This window comes from Typha latifolia, chromosome 5 (assembly GCF_019914945.1).
Source record: "Typha latifolia isolate L0001 chromosome 5, TyphaL0001v2, whole genome shotgun sequence".
Classification (NCBI taxonomy): domain Eukaryota; kingdom Viridiplantae; phylum Streptophyta; class Magnoliopsida; order Poales; family Typhaceae; genus Typha; species Typha latifolia.
The window spans coordinates 13,519,418-13,544,492 of NC_133090.1; the positions used below are offsets into that span (position 1 = coordinate 13,519,418).

The following is a 25,075-nucleotide window of genomic DNA, read 5'->3' on the forward strand; positions in this document are numbered from 1 at the left end:
TGCAGTCTTAGTTTGTGATTCTGCTAACGTAGCAATACACAATATTTTAAGAGTGATTTGCTGCAAAATAAATTTCTAGTTATCTAATTGGTAGAAATAGAACTTATAATTTCAGATTTTTTTACTAATTTAGCTCTACTAAATTTTAAAAATACTGGCGTGTCCTAAAAAATGTGGCATATCACCTATATAAAAGTACGCTATACTTTTAAGAAGAAAAAAAACACAACCTTGGCACACATTATCTATGTAACTTATACGCATCGTTTATGAAAAATATATTTTTAACAATGTGTACATCAAAATTAAACACTTATGTTAAATTAAAGATAATAAAGGGTCTATTTCTGCCAATTAAAAAACTGAAATTTTTTTTGCAGCAAATCGCCCTATTTTAAGTTTTGAAATGTAGATGTGTAAAAGAATTTGGGAGGGCCATTTTGGTCAAAAACTCACCCTTTGGATCAAATTTGAATGCCAGATCCAAATGACTTTTGAAAGGATTTGATGTATGGACATAGCCCAAATCTGAAATTGAAACAATTTTATGATTGTGAAAACATCACACAACTCTTTCAAACTGAATATTGATCAGGTAGGAGATTATAATGTCAACAGAGTAACTTCTGTTAACATGTTTTGCCTCATTCACAGAAATAGAAAGAAGAAAAGTATCTATCAGAAATACTCTTTTACTGAGATGCAGCAGCAATATCATAGGCTTCTGTCACAACCTAAAAGTTCAATTCATCATGCATCATTATGATCAGCATGCAATATTACAGAATCAATTGTTCCTCATTAACTGTTTTCCTATCTGCTCATTGCCACTATTCCCAACTATTTGGGGTCGGCTATGCTAAGCTCAAGTTGCATCTAAGGCTGAGCAGGGATATATGAAGTACTAAAGCAAAAACATACAAAATACAATGTCGTCTCAAATATCACCTCACAATTCCAATATACCACTCAATTCCGTAAGCTGCAATTTGCAGTTCTACATCTGTGTTTCGTCCCAGTCCAGTGATCTATCTTCAAATGTGTAGCCAGGTTGTGTTTGAAGCCGATTACGAGCCAATCTACTCATCATTGCTAGACCTGAAAGCAAAACACATAAAATGTTAAAAAGATGCAGCAACGCAACCTACACAAATCCAAAATTTGACATTACTCAAATGCTTGGCAGTAGATGAATCGTTGTTTCTACAGCAAGAGAGAGGTTCTGGCTTATACTTTTCTATCAGGATTATATTTTTCATACTTCCTATCCCCCTTCTCTTCTAATACAATAGATCACCTTATTTATTAACATTGACATTTTTGATGAACTTCTCCATGAAAATGAGCATTTACATGGCTGGCATATTGCATATTCAGAGTCATAATGCAGAATGGAAATTTTAGCATTAGGTTGTTGCAACAATGTTGGATGTCAACTCGATCTCATGTTCATTTCTTTTCCTATTCGTATGTGCGCATGCAGTTATAAATTGTCAAGGACTGTAAATGATGTTTATTCAACAGAAATGCCGCTTTTGCAGACAAAACAGAGGATATACCTTCCACCACTTTATAGAGAGATGACCACCATCTATCTGCCGGGACATGATACTGATTCAATGTTTCTTCAATTTCACTGTCATGTTTGCCTTCCAAAACCCTCTGAAGAGTGATACAAGCATCTTTCGTTTTCGTGAGAATGTTGTTTTCATCAGCAACCTCTAATTGCTGGAGGTCATTGTGTGAAGATGTCAAGCTGACTGCAAGGGCAAACTGCGCAGCAGCAGCCCACCGTGAAGAAGCCAGCCATTTCCTTTGCCCATCTTGCCTCTTGGTCTCTTCCCTGCTGGATTTGTTTTCTCCTTCCCCAAAGACCAAACTCTGTTGAATTTCATTAATGTAAGGTTTTGGTAAAGAAGTATGCCTTGGAAGTATATATACGAAGTATACTGAATATCAATTATGCAAGCATATATTAGACAGGAACTTCAAAGATAAGGACACCACTATTATTGTCTACAATATCTATGTCTGGAAGCTTGAAATTCAAAACAGTAGGACTCTGTAGCAATAGAACTTGATTAATATGCAAGTATTTCCTTTTCTACTAATGCCCAAATTTTTTTCCTGTATCTACCGTCATGACTGGGAAAAGATGTAAAGAAAATGTGGAGGTTCAAACCTCTGGAAAGGTGGCTGATAGAAGTAACTAAACATTGCTATTTTAAGAACACGCAACAGTCAACACCATTCATTTGTTTAGGAGATTTTTCCTCATACACAGAAAGGATACAATCCGATCATGATTTATGATGTAACTTTGTTCTCCTTTTCTCCCTACCTGTTCCACCTTTATTTTTTGTTCCACAACTGCTGCAATTAAGTGCTTAGTATGAAGTTTTGTCATTTATATATTTTTGGATGCAAAAACTATTTGCTCTTGGTGATTAGGCTTTCCTTAAACCATGATACTCGGAGAAAACTTCAAAGTAAAAAATTCAACTGACAGAAGAGGAACAAAGAAAAAGCATGCAGAAAAAAAAACACTTCATGTAATACCAACATGATGCATTGGCTGCTAAGTTAACATCATTTACTGAAAGGGTTGACATCAAATAGACATCTGCCCTTTAATTTGCTAAAATCTTTTTCGAAGACTTCGGTATTAAGGCCTTGTTTGCTTTGAGTTTAGGAATCTCTTTGAACTGGTTCAGGAACCCCTAAATTGAATCAGTAACTAAACATCTTGTTATCTTTTTTATATCTAATCAAGTTTACTCTCTAAAAAATCAAGACTAAGAAATAAACTAACTAATCGAGTTCGGAGCTTAGCCTCAAACCTAACAAAGCCCAAAAGTTCTTCTATACAGAACATCAAACTGACATCTGCAAGTTAGATTGGTTAAATCCTTACTTGGAGCAATCCTTATTTGAGTTCTGCTCCAGAAATAAACATACTCTTATATATAAGAAAAATTGGAGAATAACAACAATGATGATGATGCGTAGGGGAAGGTAGTAATACCAAAGCATGTTCTAAATCAGGATATAGAAAATAAAAGAGAAAGTAAAGTGAATCCAGTAGTACCCGTAGATACTGGGCATTGGTTGTTCCAGTGCTTTGAACCATCTTAGAGAACGCACTCCCTTCATTTGACAGAAGATTATCTGGGGTGTCAAATTCCAAAACCTGCCAATGCAACCACATGTACAATGAACAACCTTGAAACAACTTAATGTCAATAAATATTGGCAGTCTCCACAAATAGTATTATAATAAGAATGCAAAATTCTGGGGTATTCATTTACCTAGAACTAGATTTCTTATCAATTTTCAGAAAGTGCAAACTGAGGAACCAGGTATAAAAGATCTGTGTGTGGGTGGGTGGGTGTGTGGAGTGTAGACGTATATACACAGTCAGATATCTGCAGGCATGAGGTTGACACAATAGGACATGATATTCAGAGAATTAAACTGTACAATTATTGATTGTACAATCATATAAAAACAATCTTTTGTTTCATGCCATATAGCTAGTGATTGGAAATTTTGAATAAATGAATTTGCAAGGTTAACTAAAATACTAGTAAGGATGATGCTACTAAATAGTCACCCAATCTCAATATACAAAATAGGAAAGTTTAGCTTTACTGTGTATCCATGGGCTAAATATCTCAAAGTTGATGTAAATAAGTATAAAATTTATACAATAATAACCAAATTGTTGCAGACTTTGCAGTTCCAAATCTATGATACATTAGTATCTCAAAGTAGTGACCACACTCTTAAGCAAGGGAAAAAAAGGCATACAGACATTTTTTTTTGAAGTTAAAAGATGATCTGACAACAAGTAACAGTCCATGCAGATACCTGACCAGCACTGAGAAGAAGAAGGCGGTCACAGTCTATGATGGTATTCAAACGGTGAGCTATAATGAGCATTGTGCAAGATTTGAATTCTTCTCTTATGGTCTTCTGGATTAGAGCATCAGTTCTGACATCTACAGCTGCAGTTGCTTCATCAAGAACAAGAATCTTTGATCTGCGCAGCAATGCACGAGCTAAACTTAGCAGTTGTCTCTGACCAACACTAAAATTTTCTCCTGCCTCAGAAACCTAGAGATGTTGCAGATGAGGAAATATTTCAGTCAAGATGTTAGCTAATAAAACATCTTATTTACTATGAAAAATGATTTTAACTGAACTCTAATCTTTCAGAAAGAGCTTAACTAGTCCAAGATCGGCAACAAATGCCAAATAGACTTCTAGTAATGTATAATACAGCATTTGAAGTTTTCCGTGGTCATAATTGAAATGACGCTACATATACAAGTATGCTAAGTATACTTTGCTATACGTTACAAGCTAGGCCTTATCAAACAACTTATACTTTATCATATTACATCAATATTTCCCTTCAAGAGAAACATATTTACTTGATCCTAGCCATTAATTTTTGTGGGTGCTGCTTTGCTGAACTCTCATTTGTTATCAAGTCATCATGCACCCGAATGGCCCAATGACCACTCATGATGGTCGGCATATGCTTATGATTTTGAATAAACAATAGACAGCGAAATAAATAACAATATCTCTACGGCAGTCAGCAAAAGTATGTCCAAATAATTGAAGCAAGATATCAAGAAAGCTGCACACATCAACATGCATAACATCATAAAAGAAACAAAATGATCGAGAAGACAAAAGAATTGCTTCAACAAAAAAAGAAAAGAAAAAGAAATGCACGCATACTTCTGCATCAAGCCCCAGATGGTTCTTCCTAATGACATCTTTTAGATGCGCCCTCTCCAGAGCCTCCCACAGATCTGCATCATTGTGCTCATTGAAAGGATCCAGATTAAATCGAACAGTTCCTGACAAGAACAAAACAACAAATGAGAAATGTAAATGTAAAAGGTAAACTATAACAAAATTACCAATGAAATAAAAAAAAAGTCAAATTGTGATATTTGTCTAGCATCTGATTATTGACAAGAATCATAAGTAGCTAGAGTCTACAAAAATAACTGCAAGCTCCAGAATTTTGATTTTCCAGCAATAGCTCAGGTGTAAAATTTAGTGCCTTATGGTATTCTAGTTCAATTGCGGCAGACAAGCACTTTACAAATAGTAAGGGTGTTGCATATATCAAGTTTTCTTGCATCAGAGAATAGAGGGAACAACAGAAAACCACTGTTGACTTCCATCTTCCTAGTAAGCACACACCAAACAATTTTTCCTTTTGTAGAAGCTTAAATGAAAGTACCTTGCCGACACCAATATGGCAATATCATAATCTCCCCATATGTGACCCGTACAATCCATGACAATTAGGATATACCATTTATTTTACAGTAAGGAACCGAGCTACTATGTCCTTGGCTGCAGTTGTGGCAGTGCCACTGGAAGTGCTTTTTGTCTTGCAGTGGAAGACACCAATGGCCCGAGATCAGATGATGGTGACAGAGAAGGAATTACATGAAAATGGTGGCTTTGGTAGTTGTTGCGAGTCTCGCAAGAAGGGAAGGATTAGTGATGGGATTTACAAATTGATTTTTTAAACAACAAAATGCCCAAACATGTTTAAACTGTGATCCTGTTTCTTTTTACTAGGATACATGAAGTCAGATAAATAAAACCCATCTTGTCACATAGTTCCAGGCTCAAAATGGTGAACAACAAAGGTTAGTTTATGATTTTTATCAATCCTTAGAAATGAATAGGATGACATGAATGCCCATACTAATTCGGCACAATAGCTTAGAAAAAACTGGACTCATTGCTGACAGTTATAATACTTTTTTATTCAGATCACTGTTCCAATTAAAGTCCTTACTAGTTACTACAGCACCATAGCTTCCATGGTAACAGTTCTATATAATCAAGTCAATGAAAGTTCCATACAAACATGAATACTTGTAACAGTTTAAATTGAAATACAGCTCCCCGAGGAAACCTTATAATATTAAATCATTTCTTTTTCCACTAATGAAAGTATTAGTCTGGATCACTGGCATAGGTTACACAAGTTAGCAAATATATATACTGGTAAATGTACAGTTAGATAAACTAACAAAAGCTGGTTCCTGATGAACTACAAGTAGCACTGCAGGAGTTCGACATAAATAATTATTAGCAGCAGCACTAACAAACTATTCATTTAGTCCAAAAAGCTTTCAAAAAATACCTGAAAAGAGAACAGGTGACTGTGGTATTATTCCTAGGACTTTGCGTAAATCCCAAAGACCAAATCTTGAAATATCACAATCATCAATGAAAATATTTCCTCGTTCAAGCTCCACTATACGAAATAAAGCATTAAGCATGCTAGATTTTCCAGCGCCTGTCCTGCCAACTATTCCAATCTTTTCACTTCCATCAATTGTGAATGATATGCCATGAAGAACAGGAGGAAGTTCTGGCCTGTACCGAAGAACAACATCTTGGAATTTTATGATTCCAGATGATGGCCAACCAGGGGGTGGCCTGCTGTTTTCAATAACAGGAGGAGCTTCAGACGGCAACTCTATATAGGTTCCAACTCGCTCAACAGCATTTAAACTATTTTCAGCAAGACTTGCAAGACGGAGAACAGCAGTCAGAAGGTTGGTAATGTTTAAAGCATAAGAAAGAAGTAGACCCATTGTTGATGCAAATGCCTGCTGATTTTCTGCACGTTGGTTCTGCATGACAGCAAATGTTGCTGTAAACCAAATCATGATGCCTCCCAATGTTTCCAGACGAATAGCTAGCCATCTGTTTGCACTCATATTCACAAGTGTAAATCTGACATTGTTGTCCATTGACTTTCCATTAATACTGGCCATCCTGTCATATGCTTTGTAGGCACGAATTGTTGGCAGACCATTCAATGCTTCTCCAAATTGAGCGTAGACAGGAGATCTGGTTATGGAGTCCAAGCGCTTCACTTCACGGGCTGTACTCTGAGAGAAGAAGAATAAGGCAGAAACAACCATAACACCACTGCCATTATGGTCAATAAATGGAAGATAAGAAAAGCACAAGTAAAGATTAAATAGTTCGACTTTACTGTGATAAATAACTGCATGATAATTGAAAAGACAAAAATGTAAAAGCCAAAGATTTATTGATATGATTCGGACCACACTGAGTCATCTTGTGCATGGATATAATCTATGGAATCAATTTCTTTTTTTATTTTAGTTGTTTTCTTCAGAAAAATAAGGATTATGGATGTTGCGTTCGAACGCAGAGAGGTCGCATTCAAACGCCCCTTGCAAACACCTACATACGTTTACATCGACAGAGAACGCAAATTGTGCGTTCGAACGCGCTCGACCCCGTTCGAACGCACGCATGCGAACGTCTACATACGTTCACATCGACAGTGAATGCGAATTGCGCGTTCGAACGCGCTCAACCTCGTTCGAACGGGGTCGGTGAGAATACAATGTTCCTAGGGTTATTACTTATTAGTTTGGCTTGTTAGGTTAGCCTCTTAAGATGTGGATGACAACCTAAAGGGGGATTATGAATGAATATTGAATTTTCTTCTCTTCCTCCTCTACCTTAACTCTTCTCCTTCCTTGTTCAAGCCCTAGCCGTGTGTCATCTCGACGCCGGATACCTCTAATACCCCTCGACTGTCGAGTCCTCCCTCCTCCTTAGGATCTCGACCAACTTCTCCCCCTTCATCCTTATCCCTTCAACACCAAGTGCCACCAAATTCATCACCATTATCATCACCTTTATTACCATCATCACCATAATCCATCATCTTCAACTTCACCACAATATTCGGTATTTTCGCCCTAGGTGCAGCCATAATCTGTGAAGGATATCAATATCAAAAACATAGATCATGAAGATATGGAACGATCACCGCTAGTTTCGTAATTTTCTAACTACGGGAGAATATTCTCCTCCGACTGCGAGGACTGCTTCCCTGCATCCGAGTTTGATCGGGAACGGACGCACGATCCATATCATTTATTTCTTTGATTCTTTCTGCATGACCTCATGTTAGACATTTAGAGAATACTTTTAGATAAATAGCAATAAACAGTCACTTAATGTACAACAAATAACAACCACAGGCATGACCATCAACACAAAGCCTTTTCTTAACTATTTGATATTTGATTTAATGATCTTTTACCATCATTCATCTTGATCTTGCAGAAGCTTGTATTCTTTCTAGAACAGAGGTATTACCAGGATAAAATCACATGTAAAACCCAGAAAGCTAGATTTAGATTCAGTGGAACTTTATCATGTGTATAAGGATACTGATTTATACATCAAACAAGCATAACCTGAAAGCTTCTTCCATCCATGTCTTGAGTCTTCATGTTATTAGTCATTACACTTTCTTTTATTAATATAGTTAATCAATCATCTCATCATCCATCAAACGTCACAGGAAATTTAATACCTTGTATTCTTCATTTGATGTATTTACTAATCGAAGAGTTTAATGAGAACGAGAAGAAAACTAAAGAAATGAGAAGCACATAATTGATGTAGTAAAACAAAAAAGAAAAGCATCATTAAGTTGGCCTGACATCTTTACCTGGTAATAAAGATAGGCTGCATAAAACAAAATCAGAAGTGGCATTATGGCCCAGAGGGATAAGGTGCTGACAACACCTATCAGGACAAATGTGGAAAGTAGCTGCGAGATTTGTGCCAGAAACATATTCACATAGACTGCAACATTGCGATCGATATCACCTAGATCTTTTGCAAACCTATTGATTATTCTTCCAAGTGGATTGGTATGAAAGAACAGCATTGGAGCTCTTAATATTGAGTGAAGCATAGCATCATGTAGCCGCTTGGCAGCATAAAGACTTGAGATGATCAGCCAATAAGAATTTGTCAAAGTAACTAGTACCTGAGTAGAATTAGAACCCAAAGATTTAGAACCAAATGTACTGCTAATTTCAGGATGTTAACAAAAATAACTTCAGACTTGCAAATCAGAATAATATTTGGTTTCTTAACTACCTGACCAAAAGATAGAAGTGCGTAAATCAGATTATAAAATCCAGGCCCACGGCTTTTTGGAGAGCTCCGATCTGTCCAGATGCTTAGCCATGTGCTACTTGAAATTCGAAGAATTTCAGTCATGGTGTAGCAAAAGAAAAGTATACATACTACCCACATCCCACCCAAAGCATTTTTGTACCTGCATAGAGATGCCAATATGAAGTGAATATCCCCCCTGGTAAAATCTCAAACAAGTACAGAGTACAGACAATAAGAGTTGATATATTGGGTGACCACCCAAATAGGTGATAATGTGATATGAGTAAATTTCATTATGTAGGAGAGAGGTTTGCTCAAGAATTATATGATTGTGTGCCATGATGATGAGAAAATGCATTAATAACTTATGATGGATTCCAAAATTTCTATCCTATGTAGCAAGATAACCAACTATCAAAACTTGAAGAAACAACTGAAAAATGAAAGACTATTTAAGTTGTAGCACAGACTACAAATTGTAAGCGGGTTAGAGACATTGATTGTCTAGAAATAGTATCACAGTGAGATTCCCCATAGATGCATTTCAAAATTTATGCACTTCTAGTTTTAAGAAAATATTTACCGTGAAAGAACCTTTGAGCTGACAACACCAGTCTCCCTTTCTTCCTTCTTGATTAGAACAGACTTTGGTTCTTTTACTTTATTTGGTTTATTTTCACTCTTAATCAAGCCATTCTCTGTCGATGGCATCTCTCCATCTTCAGTAGGTTTCCTGCCATCCTGGCTATTATTTTCACCCGATTTCTCTTCTATTTGTTCCTCCATTTTTCCAGCATTCTCCATCAACTTTTGAAAAAGTTCCCCATTGGTACTGAGTTCTTCAAAGGTACCAGTCTCTTTCACCATACCTTCATGGACTACAATTATCTTGTCCACATTTGGCAGAAAATGTAGCTGGTTGGTTACGAGCACTCGTGTTTTATTTTTCAACTGGTCCTTTATACATTTATCAAAAACCTGCACATATATAGATTACAATAAGTACACAAATATCAATATTAAAATTCTTAGGATGGAAGTTCTTATGTGTAGTGATAAAGAAAAGAAAACAGAGAACTTAAGTCCTCCAGATATTTCAATTTTTTTAACTTGCAATTTTGCATCATAATAGGTTAACACAGAGTCATATTTTCTAGGCTCAGTGAACATCCTAGAACTATGGTCTTCACAATAGCCTCTATGTATTAACAGTGGAGGGCGAATAACTTTGACTTCAACAACTGTCATCACCACTCTTTTACCCTAGGAATTCAAGGAACTTGTCATGCATCATCTTTAGAAGACATTCTACCTACTCTATCAATAACCACCTTAAGCATCTAAGGATTCCTTTATATCTGAGTGCACTTGTGGATGCCATAAGCCCCTCTTGGATTAGAAAGATGTGAACATCTGCTAGTGGGAGGAGTGGATGATAGTGATCATATGCTAGTGAGAGGAATGGATGATGAACCCTTATGTTAGACGAAGAATGTTCTTGAACAAAGATGTCTGGAGCAGGAAAGCATTAATGTGGCTTCAAGGGTTTGTGGATTTGTTTAACTATACATGTGAGGTGTATAGTAACTATATATACATTTTATTTCTCTAGTGGATTGGTTCTCCTTGATAACGTCTCATGATTCATCCAAAAGGTTTTTCATGAAAAGAACTTGTGCGCCTATTGACTTGTTTCTTTATCTGCGTAATTCTTTTCGGTTATAAGATTTTCTTGAGAATCACTATGAACTGATTGCACAATAATATTATCAGAAGAGCAAGAAAGCACAATCTTATCCCCATAAAGAAGGTATATTAGTGAATATAAAAGGAAGAGCACTGAAACATATTGAAGCAGTTTCCCCATCTATCTTGATTAGCCTCATGGAGAATGGTTTAGTCTGTCAAAGTTGTCATAAAAACTATCAACACACTTCTGACAGTAGTCTCCCATAAAATGAAAAAAAAGAAAGCATATTAATCATCAGGAGCCCCAATCATGAGGTTGTACTCCAATAGTGACTGTAGGTTGCCAAATGTTTGGTCATACTAGAACAGGTGGATAGCATGCAAAGTTCAGGACTTCATTCAGTAGATCCAAGAATAGTAATGAGTAACATAATTGGCAAGGATTTATGATGCACATTTAAGGAGGAAGGGGACTGAAGGAGGGTGGAATTACCTGTCGACCAACATGGGCATCTAATGCACTCAAAGGATCATCAAATACATAAACATCTGAATCAGAGTATACCGCCCTTGCCATGGAAACTCTTTGCTTTTGCCCTCCACTAATATTTACTCCCCTTTCCCCAATCTCTGTGAGATCACCACCCTGATAAAACAAGTATAACAAGATGTGAGTGGTTACTCAAGAATATTCTTCTTCTTCTTTTATACTCAAGAATAATCAGAAACACTTGAAGGCATTCAGAGATAGAAACATATCAAAATGTAATGAGCTAAACTGAGAAGAACATGTTTTCTCTAGATAAGGAAGAAAATTTTGTCTTCCTTCAATGACATCTTCCAGGCTAACTTTTGAGCAGATTTCAGCTAGATACCAACTGATAGTTTTCATTTTAAGTTCAAAGTTTAGATATTGCAGGAGATATACTCACTGGAAGCAAATCAAGGTCATGCTGCAATGCAGTAACTTCAATAGCCCTCTGATAGCTTGATGGTTGAAAAGCAGATCCAAACAGTATGTTATCGCGTACCTGTGCAGACAAAGTGACATTAAACATCAGTTGATATTTGATACTACAGTCTACAGCAATAAACTGAGAATCAGAGAAACCACAAATTACCGTAGCATTAAATATCCATGAAATTTGAGAAACATAGGCAACTGTTCCACGGATAACTACAGATGTATCCGTTTCTGCCACTGGTGGCAATTCTCCAAGCATTGCAGATATCAGAGATGTTTTTCCCTCTCCAGTACCTCCAACAATAGCAACTAAGCTACCAACGGGTACATCAAGATTGATATTTGATAACGTTGGCCTCTCAGCCTGCCCATGTCTCGAGTGTTACATACTTTCACGAAATGCAACAATTTATGTCATAAAGCATAAGCATATAAGCATAAGAAACTGAGACAAGAACTGACAAAAAAGTATCATAATATCGAGTTTAATTACTCTCTATAAAATGGTAAGATTTGGCCAAGAAATAACATTTCCACACAGAAGGGTATGGGTTGTTGTCTTAAGACCGGCATGCAACAAGAAAAGATAGATAAGGTTCAATTCATGTCTATGGGTTGTTGTTCCATCATTCCATGTGTTGTGCATAATTTCAAATGGGATTGCTTACTTATTCACACTGTCACACAAAGGATGGTCTAACTTTTTCCTGTCTGAGACTTTCAGCATCAGTATAGGTACCTCGATGTTGCCTGAAATTTCTCCAGAAGATAAGCAGGGAAAGGGCGTAAAGGTGACCAATGATCAGTTGCATCCTTCCAATTTAGATTCTTGTGGGCAATAGTACGATCAAAGTTTACACTCAATAAATGGCAAATGAACTAGGCCATACAAATAATCCAACTAGACGTAAGTACTTCATATCTAGATATACTTGGGTACTTGAAAGCAAGGCTTCAAGTATCGGAATCGGGATCGGCCGTCCGAAAAAATGATCTATATCGGTCGTATTGATGGCATCGGCCGTCCGAATCGTTTTGTTGTTTAAAATACAAAAAAAAATCTAATTTTTTTAATAATAATAATAAGATATAAATATAAATTACTCATATATAAATAAAAAAATAGATATTATTTTGTTAATTTTTATCTCTCTTTCTACCACTCTCTCTCCCTCACCGACTCCCTTCTCTTGATCTCTCCCTCTCCAATTCTCTCTCCCCTCTCTCTCTCTCTTCCACTAATTCTCTCTCTCCCTCACCGACTCTCTTCTCTCTCAGTCTCTCCCTTTCCAATTCTTCTCCGACAATGCTTCTTCGATGAGCTTCGACGAGGTATTTTCTCTTTTTCTCTTTTTTTTCTTACTCTCCTTCCTCTCCTTTTCCCTCTCTCTCTCCCAATTTCAGTCAGTTTCGACCGATACAATCAATCCCGACCCAAAAACGAATCAGATATCAGCTGATCTAGCTGAAACCGGTCATTGGACCAACGATTGTCATGCCGACGGCGTACCGACATATGGCACGAGGGGTGTCGCATGGTACCCCTCCTAGCAGCACTTCACTGAAGACTCTTCGTCGTCGTCGTTTGCTGCTCACTGTCACCTAGTTGGGTCGTCTTCCTCCTCGAGCTAGCAAGGGCTAGGGCATCTGCGTTGCGATTGGCAAGGGCGGTGGTGATGGTAAGCGGCAGCGACGACAATGATGAAGCGCTACTAGTCTCCCTCCTCTTTTTCCCTCCCTCTCTTGCCGCAAGATGGCACAGCCATCCATGCATTGGATAAAAACTGACACAAAAAGCTTTAGGAATAGGGAACTTAAAAATAGAAGAAATAAAAATTAAAAACACCAGACCTTTGACTCCCAAGAAAAGTACCCATTCTTGATTGAGATAGCTGGAAGCTCTGGCTCAAGAGGTGGATTTGGCAAAAGTAATCTTTCTTCAGTTAGGAAGAGCTCTTCCAGACGTTTCAATGACACATTAGCATTCACAACCTACAGTGGAAATGTCAAAAACATGAATAATTAGCAAACTATGTTATAGCTTAAACAACTTCAATAGCAGCAGAAAAAAATAGAATTCTCACGCCATATTCAAATAAAATTCAAATAGAATTCTAGCTTTTCTTATGTCTCATGGAATAGTATTATAGTGGAAACTTCTTTCATTAATCTTTCTTTGCATGATGCTCTAAGAAGCTCTTGTCACACCAGGACCCGGATCAGAAAAGTTTTGAGGATTCTTCAATCTTGATGTCTCTAAAAACGATATGATGACTTAGTTTAAGGCCCCTAAACAGCCAACTTTTGACAAGGAATTATTGAAATTCTGCTACCACTAAAATACTACATCTTAGATGTCTTCCAGTTAAACTAAAATGAGTTATTCTTTGCTATAAAGATTGGTTTGTCAAGCCTTTGGAAAAGAAAGTCATTTTCACAGGTACCTGTGTAATAACTCAAGCCAAATGCTTAGAAAATTTACAAGTACAGTGATTCATCCTATAGACCCGTGGAACAAGCTTGTTGCTTGTACATTTCTGTTTAACATTAGACCACAGTATGCAATTTCAGAGAGATTTACCAAATGGCAGATAGCATAAATACTCACATCACAGTTTTATAAGAAAACCAAACATATTTTTCAAGCATCAAAAGATTCAAAACAAAACTTATTACTCTAAATTTCTACTGTGAAATAAAATAGGGGTTTACAACTCAGTCCATGCAACTATTCACTCTGGAAATATGGATTGAAGGAGAAAAAATAAATAGTGCAATCATACCTGAGTTATCAAATTCGGGAGCATGAACAGGGGGAACCTTAACACCGCAAACAGCGAAAGTGAAGTAAATGCCTTTGCAGGCGTCAAGTCTCCTCCAAGTAGGGAGTACACCCCAAATGATGATACAGTAACAACAACTGGAATGCTGTTCAGGATAAAACTATTAGCCTGCAAAATACCACAATCGGTGAAAGTTGAAACACCATGCCTTACTAGAATATACAAACCAACAAGATAAAACCAACCAAAGTTATGTGAACCTTACCGCTCCTAATGTTTGAGCCTTACGGAACCATGAAAGTTCATCATTCCGAATGCTCTGAACCTTCGACTGGAAGCTTTGCTCCCATGCATAACATCTGCCCCACAAAAAGGAAAAGAATAATTACTTATAAGTTACAATTAAATTTCTCGTGAAACTAATACATAAACCATTCTCAAATAGATATATACTTCACAGTGTCCATAGCAGCCAATATTTCATTCATAAGACCTATACGCTTGTCAGTCCGTTGCAGGCCTTCCTTGGATAGCTTTTGCATTCTGCTTATCACGACTGTCTGATACCGTACAAAGAACATAAAATCAGAAAAATGTATAGAAGGCAAGTGAAGAACTATTCATGACTTCAGGAAAAAAAGAAAAGAAAAGAAAAACCAGGTTTAGACCTTTTCAGATGGGAAAAGAAACTGCACAATGATAAAATAGGGTGTCCTAATGCATAAGGTTCTTCCCAATGAGAAGGCTGGTGAGGGAAATTTATACAGAGTTTTACCTGCATTACTAAAGAGGTTGTTTTTATGACTTGCAGGGGCAAGTCTTACCCTTAACAAAGTGAGGCCCTCAAAATTGCACAATGATGATCATGCTAAATAGACGATTGTTATTGATTGATAGATGTAGATGTCCTTATTCAATCACTAAATTGATAGTTAAAAGTTGATGTCAAGATAACTGTCCAGCTATTTGTTTATTGTGACTCTGAGACTTTAGGTTCAATACCTGTAGTTTTCAATTTGATTAGGTTCATTTAAATACATACATACATACATATACGTATGTACATATTCCTTGACTTTTGTTGAAACAAAACCCACCAAGTCCACTTGATGAGATCTGATAAGAGATCTTACTTCCCTCTGTCTACTTCTCTTATTCATTCAACGGACATTCCAGACAGCCCACTTCGTTGATCATCCATGAGGTTGTTATATATATATATATATATATATATATTATGATACAACTTGATCCAGCTCAAGTTGTATCATATTATCGCAAATTAGCATGGATCAGAGATTTATTTTAAACTTCAGTTATAATAGGAGTCCCACAGAAATTGGTTAGAAGGTGCAATTCCAAAGAAAATGTACCTGTATAGGGAACAAAAGGACCAGCAATAATGCACCAACAAGTGATGCAACGCCTAGCTGAGCATACAGAAGAAAAATTGATATAATAATACGAAAAGGAGCCGACCACAGACTATGAAGCTGCTGGCAGATTTGCTGTACAAATAGGACATGATTCACACATCAGTCAGTTGTGTTTAAAATAGAAACTACTTTCATAGAATAAGTTACTACTTGAACAATAAAGATCAAAATAAAGAATTCTCAGTCATCCATATTAAATAAAGTAACAGTTAATAAACAACGGAATGCTGATATAGAAGAAAGGTTAGAATATTTACATGTACCAATTCATGAAATAAGTACATCAGACACGCTAATCTTACTAAGTGTCAAAACCTCAGATATGTGAAGTAATCGTGAACCATAACATCCTGTACATCTGTTATCTTAAGTCTTAATCCATGATATTCAGTAGATACCAGTTGATAAACCAACCCCAATAGAAAGAATATCAATTCTTCTTTAAAATTGGCGTAAGTCCTTAAATTCCAACTCAGTTTTGAAAACTTAAATGTGGTAGCCAGTCATTCAACAGTTAGGTTTGCAGATAAATGAGATGAACCTTCATCAAAGAATTGATCTAACACAAATATATGGAGTATAGAAAGAGAAAATGCCTGAAGTGCTTCTGCGTCTGTTGTCATCAAATTAGTTATCTTTCCTGAAGAGAATTTTCTGCGCCCCTCATGGGTTAGTCTCAGTGACTTACGGAACACAGCTGCAATCTGTGGAAAAGGAAAACTAACGTGTAATTTCCAAACCAATATGTCCACAATGATAATAATGAAGAAAATTTGAGCAACAGAAAAGTGAAGAAATAGACAAACTTAGATGTAATGAACTCAATGCCTATACTAAATATCAACACACAACAAGATAGCATAATAATCATGGTTCGTCGGATCGGCCGATCCTGGTTGATTCCAGTCAGCTAGATCCATTATTGATCTGACCGGAGACATCAATTATTGATGTCCCCAAGCTTTTTCTCTTTCTCTCTTGACTCTTTTCTTCTCACTCTCTCTCTTTCACTCTTTTCTCCTTTTATTCTTACTCTCACTTTCTAACTAAGAGATCTAGCTCCAATAAACTCCGGTGACACAAATCTCACTCCGACAAACTCCAATTAACTATGGTTCATCAAGCATTCATTGTTTGGAAGAATTATATGATCCATATGTTGATTATTATCATCCTCAATATCCTCCTCAGTATCTTCAAACACAAGATCCACAGATTGATTATTATTCCTCTCATATTTAATAAGATCCATTTGATACGAATGATATGATGCAATCACTCTTTGGAGCACCAAAATCTAAACATCATTATTTTCAAACTTATGGTAATTATGATAATGACCACAGAGATTTACGAGAGTCAACTCAATATTCATCGGATTTTGACTTTTGAGTAAGTTAGTACTTTTGTTTAATTTTTAAAACTCATATGAATAATTATTATTTTCTTATTTTTTGTCATATTTTCTAAATTTTTAGAAATTTTTCTGTATTTTTAAATGAATTTTATGTAATTAAAAAAATCTGATCCGATCTGGGCGACAAATACGGCTGATACGTATCATTTTTTCGGAAGGCCGATCCCAACCCTGATCCCGATTTTTTGAACCTAATAATATTTTGGCATTCTTGTCCATTATTTTTCTAGAATGAGAAGGAAGAGTTGTTTTGCAAATTCCTTCAATAGTTCAACGATAGAAAACAAACTAGATGAACGAAATTCATATAATGTGTACTAAATATTTCTTGAGATTATAAGGAAAGAAATAAAAATGAGAAGAGTTAAATAGAAGTTACATGGCATATAATTCACATAATATATTTATAGGCATCTATATGTGGCCAAAAGTTTCAGTCGGAGCGGACCCGTCTAGGTCTAAAGTTCACCAGCACATTGACTCATGCATCCGACAGTCATGATCGTGCCCGAAATTGGATAAGAGGGGCCCAACAGATTAGAGCAGGCACAATTGTGTATGTTTCATATCATACGCATCCAATAAGAAGTTATTATGTGTTTCACATGCCTCGAGAGTTCCACAGGTACATACCAAAGTAGACCTAAGTCTGAAGCCAACACGCATGACATTCTGAAAGTACTGTGCTTCACAGAGGACTCCTAGTGCCTGAAAAGTCAAATGCATGTTAACAAGAAAAGAACCAAAGTTTGATCTGTAAGTGGTTTTAAGTTATATTTCCCAAATTATAGTAGTGGATTTAAAAAAAAGAATTTCATTTTGTATATCTAGTTTGAATTTCATACCACTCCAACAAAAATTGAGAATGCATAGATGTAACCATTCCAAGATGGATCTCCTTGTTGCATTGACTGAATAAAAATTAGCAGTTATTAGCAACACAAAACAAATATAGACAAGATAACCAATTATATCAAAAGGAGATAGAAAACAGAAACTAAAAGATGTGCATGGATCTACAACTGACAAAAACATATTACCATTTGGAATTGTTAGATAACAAGGTAAAAACTGAACTTCCATCTATACAAGTTCCAATCAGAAAAGGTGAAAGATTGCCCGTCGATATAAAATAAATCAGGAAGACCAAAAAAAGGTGATGCAGCATAATAACAGTAATCGTTAGCATATTCAACTTTTCACCAAAAAAGAACATACCTCTAAAAGGAGGTTCAATATAATTGGACCCACAAATTGAGAAGCATCATTGCCAATCTACAAGTTGAGTGAAAAAGAAGTGAAAACAAACCCTTCACTGAGTGACAACAAAGATTGTTAAAAATGCATGAGAGATCAGAACACATTCCCGGCTATCTGTATATAGCTACAAATTCCAAATGTTGCCACCTACAATTCATATCTCAAGGTAAATAAATAGAAATCAACTAAATTGTCATGGAAATTCATCTCTTAGTAGTTCTCGTCATATAAAATAATAAATCTCTGTAGATTTAGAAAGCTCATAAATATTCATGATTCAACATAATCAGTCTAAGAAATCAAAGTACAGATTCTTAAATGGAATGCAGTAGAACAATTAATGTACACAGCATTATATACAATTACTATGGTATATGACTGTCCTTACAAGTTAAGAAACATGTTTCTGTTGTGCATAATTAACTAATGTTTATCAGCATCTTTAACACATGAATAATAATACCTATAAGAACCTTATTTGTTTCCTACATACATCACCAAGTGATTAACCACATTAATAATCACCATAATGTCTTTCTAGTAAAGAAAGTTACAGGTGCTGGATGGGATCCAACACCTAGAATTCATTACTAATATCTTTTCAAATTTTGCCCTGGAATTTTGTCAGGGCCCCTCGAAGAAATCTAATTAAAGTGTTGCTCGCATAAAAAAAATGCAAAAAGTAATTCACAAGTACAATGATAAACCCTCTATAACAAGTTAGTCTAACAGAAGAATAAGTAGAAAATATTAAATCCTGGCAGGGGAATAGACATGTCAACACAACAGAAGTTCTAGTTGTTATTTTCTTACCTTGAAGAACCCTCCCAACCAGAACCTGAAGATGAAATAAGAGTGCAAGTAAATATTTGGTGAAGTTGATTTTCAGAATGCAAATATATGATGTAAATGCTGCACTATTATACTCCTGGACAATTTCATTAAAAAAATGGAATTTATTGTGATATCGGGATACAGCTTCAAACCTTCCTCCAAGACTCCGATGAAGAGCTCTCAAAAGCCATGGTTTAGGTCTCTGTGCTTCCTCGGTCCAGCATTTCTGGAATCTGATACACGATCAAAGGTGTAGAGGTTGGTACTTTGGGGAAACCAGTGCAAGAACTGATATAAACTTACCTGCTGTTCAATGTCTCTGTCTCATCCCATGAATCTAATTTCCAGACATCCTTCTCAGTGATGGGCCTTTTATAGCCTTGTTGCATCAGTGGTGTCATCCACGAAAAGAATATCTCTAACAGAAAAGTACACGATAAACTTCTCAAAATTGAGCCATCAATTAAAGTAAGAATAAAAGATGGTTCTTGTGAAGATCATCTACTAATTCTAATTAGAAGTTCTTAAGAAACATCTCTGCAAACATAAAGCTTGTACTTAATAAACTCTACTTACTGGAGAATATATTGGCATGCCTCTCAGGACAAATCTGCTCTCCACCAGAGAGTGGTTCATAATCCATATTATCAACAAGAACCTCAGGTCTAATGACAGTATACCCCGGATAAGGATCCAAACTAGGAACATAAACTAGCAAGAGTATTCCAAACAAGATCTGCATATAACAGAATGAAGAGGAATAAATAAGCAGATTTTAACAAGTTCCATTCATCCATTGGGAGAGAAAATAGGCAATGAACCAGTGAAAGGTGCATGGTACTGTGAAAAAGAGATTTAAGATAGTAAATTGTGCAATTTAGAGTTTATTGAATTATGAGCTGCATATCAATAATAATATAGGCCTGTTATAGATGTGATCTACAGATAAGAAGCAAACCTGGCATGCTATCTCGCTGATGTACAAATAAAAGAGTGATCTGCACAAGACAAGATGTAGAAGTCAGCAAAAATGCGATATCATTAAATTCCTATGAGAACAACTTGTCCCTCAATAAACATAAAAAAATATAAATGAAGATATAAAGGCAGACAATGGAAAACTAAATGGAAGAGGGGTAAAGAGCCAAAGACTAACTTGCTGTAGTACTGCCTGACAGAGAGAATAAGATTGAACATAGCAGTTTCTCCAACCAGAACATAGATGACTATGAAACGGATATACCACCTAAACTCGTGAATGTATACTTTTGTTTCTACTCCAATCATGACAAGCACACAGCTCCAAGCAGCAGCCTCGATAAGTAGTGAAATGATCTGCAAAGGGACAAGGTGACAGTGGACAAACATTGAATGTAGGTTAAAATACAGGTAGCATGCAGCAAGAATAACTGAATAACTAATTCAACTTAAGAAAAGGAAAAAAACAAAAGAAGAAGGAATACAAATAATTAACACTTTTCTTCTAAATTGCATTCAAATATAGCTACTTGACAAAGTAGAATGCAGCAGAAGATGACTTCCATTCAAAGTTACACTAATTCATGTTGGAGAATATATCTCAGGGTAGATGCACAAAGAGGGCATTCTATAATAATTGCAATTGATTCTGCAAGATGCTAGAGCACCTACCATAATTAAAATTCAAGTAGCACAAAAAAATTCCTTGTAAAATTTGGGCATGCATTATTAGATATTTAGTATATGAAATAGAACAATATATGCCTTTTACCAAAATAGACTTTTACCAAAAATATATATTATTTGCCAAAATAATATATATGAAATAGACTTTTACCAAAATTTGTAAAAGGTGTAGTTTGCTCCTATTATTTACCAAAATAGACTTTTAAGTCTTAACTGCTGATTTAATGCCTACATGGGTCAGTGGTAGAAAATATATGCAATATATGCCTTTTTCTTTTCTTGTAAACAGAAAATTTAATGTCTATAATTTCCTAATTCCATGTATCAAGCCTTTCATGTATTTAATACTTCTCTCAAGCATTTTTGTAGTAATCTTCCATCAAATCTTGAGGAAACTGGAAATTAAGAGGAAGAAATAGAGGCGGTTGAGCAATAAAGGGCAAAGGACAAATTGTTTCTCCTCAAACAAGTATATAATTTCTCATTTTCTATTGTTTCCTCCACTGCTACGTTTTACCTGTTCTAGTTCTCCATATCAAATTTGAGAACACATTATAAAATCCTTCCTTGAAATTCTTAGAGAATGATATGATCAATTGGAATCTTCAATCCACTCCTGATGAACAACCTGCTTTCATTGGATTACTGGCAACCTATATGGGCTTAGTTGGGAAAATTGTCACGCTTTGAATCTAATAAAAGTTATTAGAAAAAATAAACATGATATATGCGAACTATGTTATATAAATGTGCTTTTTATCATAGGAAATTATCTACCCAAGTGCCTAGCAATAAGTCAAACCCAAAATTAAATACTTCTATAATGTCCTTTCTAAATATACTTATTGTGTAATCTTAAAGTGGTCTGCCAAAAGCAACCAAAATATTCCTTCGTGAATTGCATTCCTTTACTCTTTTAGAATAGGGTCCAATATAAGTGGGGTATTTGTACAAAAATAAAAGTTAAGTTTTGATAATAACAAAATTTGGCTCTTGAAAACTGTGTGCATCTATTTTCTATACTAGATACACATCTTACTATAACGGAAGGCGGATAATTAGAGATGCATACAAGAGCTCAATCTTACTATTACCAAAACTTTTTGGTGCAAATGCCCCATATAAGCACACAACATTTTTTTTGTTCAGTATAAAATATGCAACTACAAAACAATATTTATGTCACCAATTTTTTTAACAACGTGAATCCTATTTATCAGCTAGTTTGCCTGGATGATCCAAAACAATTTTTACCAGAACATCTGGACCTTTAGTTTACAAATAAATAAAAGGTTCAACATCTGCAATTATCCTAAATTTCATTCTTCCTTCAGAAACACACTAATGATCAAACCAGATACTGCAAAATGACATATTGCAAACTAAAAGGCACGTGCATTTTATTTCAGGGCACATGCTCATGAGATCAATTGAGGTCTATAAATTGACATTCCAATTACACATTCAGAAATCAAAGAAAAAAGGGCACCTTTTAAGTCAGAAAGAAGTTACTATTTAAATGAGATTAATCTACAAGGACCAATTGACAGGTCTGTGAATGACATTCCAATTATAAACTCCCACAACAGGGAAGGCAAAAAGGGCCTTGTTAAGTAAATAGCAATTAATTACATGATTAGAGACTTACAATTAATCAGTGACAACCAAATAACTCTTTGAAAGGCATTAAGAATAGTCATTAAATTACTCAAGATTCTAAAAGTTCAAACTTCAACATGCAAAGTACTCACCTCAAAAGGAGCAAGACCTGTCTGCCCATCCAGATTTGTCATCGACAAACCCATCGCCAACTTAAACAGCGGCTCGCCTACGCAGTATGCTGCCAGCAGCCCAAGCACGTAATTGTAATACTGCGACCGCAAACAGAATCTCTGAACCGTGAGATCTCTCCTGGTCCTCCATATCCTATAGAAGCAAACCCCAAAGAGAACCAAATGGGAGATGGAGACCACCAAGGTGTTGACGCCACAGGGCGTGTACGGGCCAAAAGCATTTTCCACCGCCATGGACCAAACCCCATCCTTCACCGGCTGGCAATACCAATCCAGTGGCTTAAAACCCATCTCTGATAGACCTAGAAATCACTTCACCAGCACTTCATGCCTTTTCCATAGCCATACTCCCTATTCTTCCATCAAACAATCCAAAGAAGAAGAAAGATTATAAACTTGGCGTTATACAAGTAAACCATTCGACAAACAGCTAGACGTATCAAAACCTCTTAATCTTTCATGGAAAGCCAATCCGGTAAAGGTACAAACTTTGAACACGGAAGAGCATCAAGACGTACCAAAAAGATCTAACCTTTTTTGCATTTTATACCAAATAAGTGAAAAGATTATCCGATAAAGAGGGGAACAAACCAGAACCAATCAATTATGCCCCCGAGAAAGAAGAACGATTAATTAATGACCAACAAGATATCACATAACAATAAATTCCAAATCTTTCACCTGGAATCAAATGGCCATCTGACTTTCCCACACTCACTCCAAATCCTGTATTTTTTTCCTTCTTTTTTTTTTTTTTTTACCTAGGATGGAGAAGCCAGACAGGTTTCATCTGGAACTCGAAGAGACTCTGGCTAAAAACGAATCCGACCTCCCGAATCCACCATCTCGATCAGAGAGTGAGACGGTGGAATAATCGGTCAGCGAAGCAAAGTCTTCGCTGCTGCACTTGTGGACCAAAAGCACGAGAAGATTTTTATCCAATATAAATCTTCTTGTGGATTCACGTCTCTTGCTTTAATTTAACGATTATCTCCCGCTCTCGTGGTGGGGGCTGGTGGAAAATTTCTCGGAACTTATTTTTTCAAATCTAGGAAAAAGATTATAATACTGTGAAGCAGGTAGGAAGTAGGAATAAGAGTAACATGGCGTAATCCATTACCGCATCCAGAAGAAGACAAATCAATAATGAAGCTTTTGTTGTAGTTTAACGAATTTTATCAGCTAAATTATGCCCTCCAAAATCCAAATCTCTTTTCGGATTCATTTTTAAATTCCAAATTATGTCTCGCGCCGCCTACTCAACTGCTACTACGATTGAGGAAGGTTTACCGGAGAAGATAAAAAAGGAAAGAGTCCTCTTATTTGGGAAGAAATCTATTAGAAAATTTTATTAAAAACATCTTATATTTTATCTTTATTATTTCTCACGTCCTACTGTGAATAGAGAGAATTTTGTCATTTTAAATATAGAAAACTACCTCTCATTTAACCTTAAATAGACATTCTCTTTTTAACTTTACCTTAATTTGGAAAAACTTACTCTGAAGTATTAAAATTAGTTTATATATGTAGTTAATTTAACTTATCTAATATAATTATTGTGCATTAATAAAATTAATGTTACAGTGCTTTCAAGGCATTATAAATACAATGCAAGGTCTATTCTATAGTTGATTTTAGTAGCAATTGGGCATGGTAGCAGGGCAAAGAGTTTAAAGAGTTTTTTTTTATCAAAATAGTTCTTCTTATAATTAATTTTGCCATTTTTATTTAATTCACCAAATTTATTAGTAAAGACAGTTTTTTTTAACCAGCTAGCCTACCATGTCATAAGTGAAAATATTGAAATATTTCACGATTTATATGAATTTTACTATTTGTAAAAATGATGAATAATTTAGCACTTTATTAGAAAAGAAAGAATAGGTATTCTATATATAAATCACCGAACAATTAATAATTTCATGAGTGAGCTGGCCCAGCTCAGCTTGTCTTCAGCTTGATAAAGCTTGAGTTCAGCTCGTGGGCTTAATAGGCTTACGTGGGTCAAAAATTTATAATATTATTTTATATATTATGTATCGAGTATATTAGAGCCAAGCTCGAGCAAGCTGATTCTAGCTTTAGCTCGACTTAATTAGCTTTTCAAACTCAAAAAGCCAACAAAATTTTTTGACAGCCTACTCGAGAATATATAAATTTTGGGCTAACTAACCACACTACTGACCTGGTATCATATTCTCCCACTGACTTGGAATTC

The 25,075-nt window shown here is 35.7% G+C and overlaps 1 protein-coding gene across 5 annotated transcripts; it reads right to left on the bottom strand.

Annotated features, from left to right (window-relative positions):
• Positions 1-676: 676 nt before the first annotated feature.
• Positions 677-23,809, bottom strand: LOC140788400 (ABC transporter C family member 2-like). 5 transcript variants are annotated; one of them, XM_073137643.1, is made up of 29 exons: positions 23,536-23,809; positions 22,813-23,205; positions 20,553-20,731; positions 20,355-20,394; positions 19,973-20,132; positions 19,700-19,814; positions 19,549-19,629; positions 19,376-19,400; positions 18,521-18,577; positions 18,148-18,213; positions 17,936-18,010; positions 16,482-16,589; positions 15,823-15,957; positions 14,903-15,009; positions 14,715-14,808; positions 14,450-14,617; positions 13,518-13,658; positions 11,824-12,030; positions 11,635-11,733; positions 11,196-11,348; positions 9,597-9,991; positions 8,993-9,173; positions 8,556-8,879; positions 6,189-6,945; positions 4,754-4,875; positions 3,872-4,117; positions 3,089-3,190; positions 1,560-1,881; positions 677-1,098 (listed from the first exon to the last, which is right to left on the bottom strand). In XM_073137643.1, the coding sequence occupies exons 2-29, from the start codon at positions 23,143-23,145 to the stop codon at positions 998-1,000; spliced, it is 4,893 nt and encodes a 1,630-aa protein (XP_072993744.1). In that variant the 5' UTR covers positions 23,146-23,205; positions 23,536-23,809; the 3' UTR covers positions 677-997. The 5 variants fall into 5 exon arrangements, with proteins under 5 accessions (XP_072993744.1, XP_072993747.1, XP_072993745.1 ...); XM_073137646.1 differs by having other exon boundaries at positions 23,616-23,740; XM_073137644.1 differs by having other exon boundaries at positions 22,813-23,210; positions 23,536-23,679.
• Positions 23,810-25,075: the final 1,266 nt, after the last annotated feature.

What these genes read in the sequence shown, in the direction of transcription:
- LOC140788400 (XM_073137643.1), bottom strand. Translation starts at nt 23,145, where the DNA reads ATGGGTTTTAAGCCACTGGATTGGTATTGCCAGCCGGTGAAGGATGGG. An exon ending in GCATGCCAATATATTCTCCA is followed by an intron (nt 19,815 to 19,972) that starts GTAAGTAGAGTT and finishes CTTTTCTGTTAG; the next exon opens with AGATATTCTTTTCGTGGATG. An exon ending in TCTCTATAAAGTGGTGGAAG is followed by an intron (nt 1,099 to 1,559) that starts GTATATCCTCTG and finishes TTTTGCTTTCAG; the next exon opens with GTCTAGCAATGATGAGTAGA.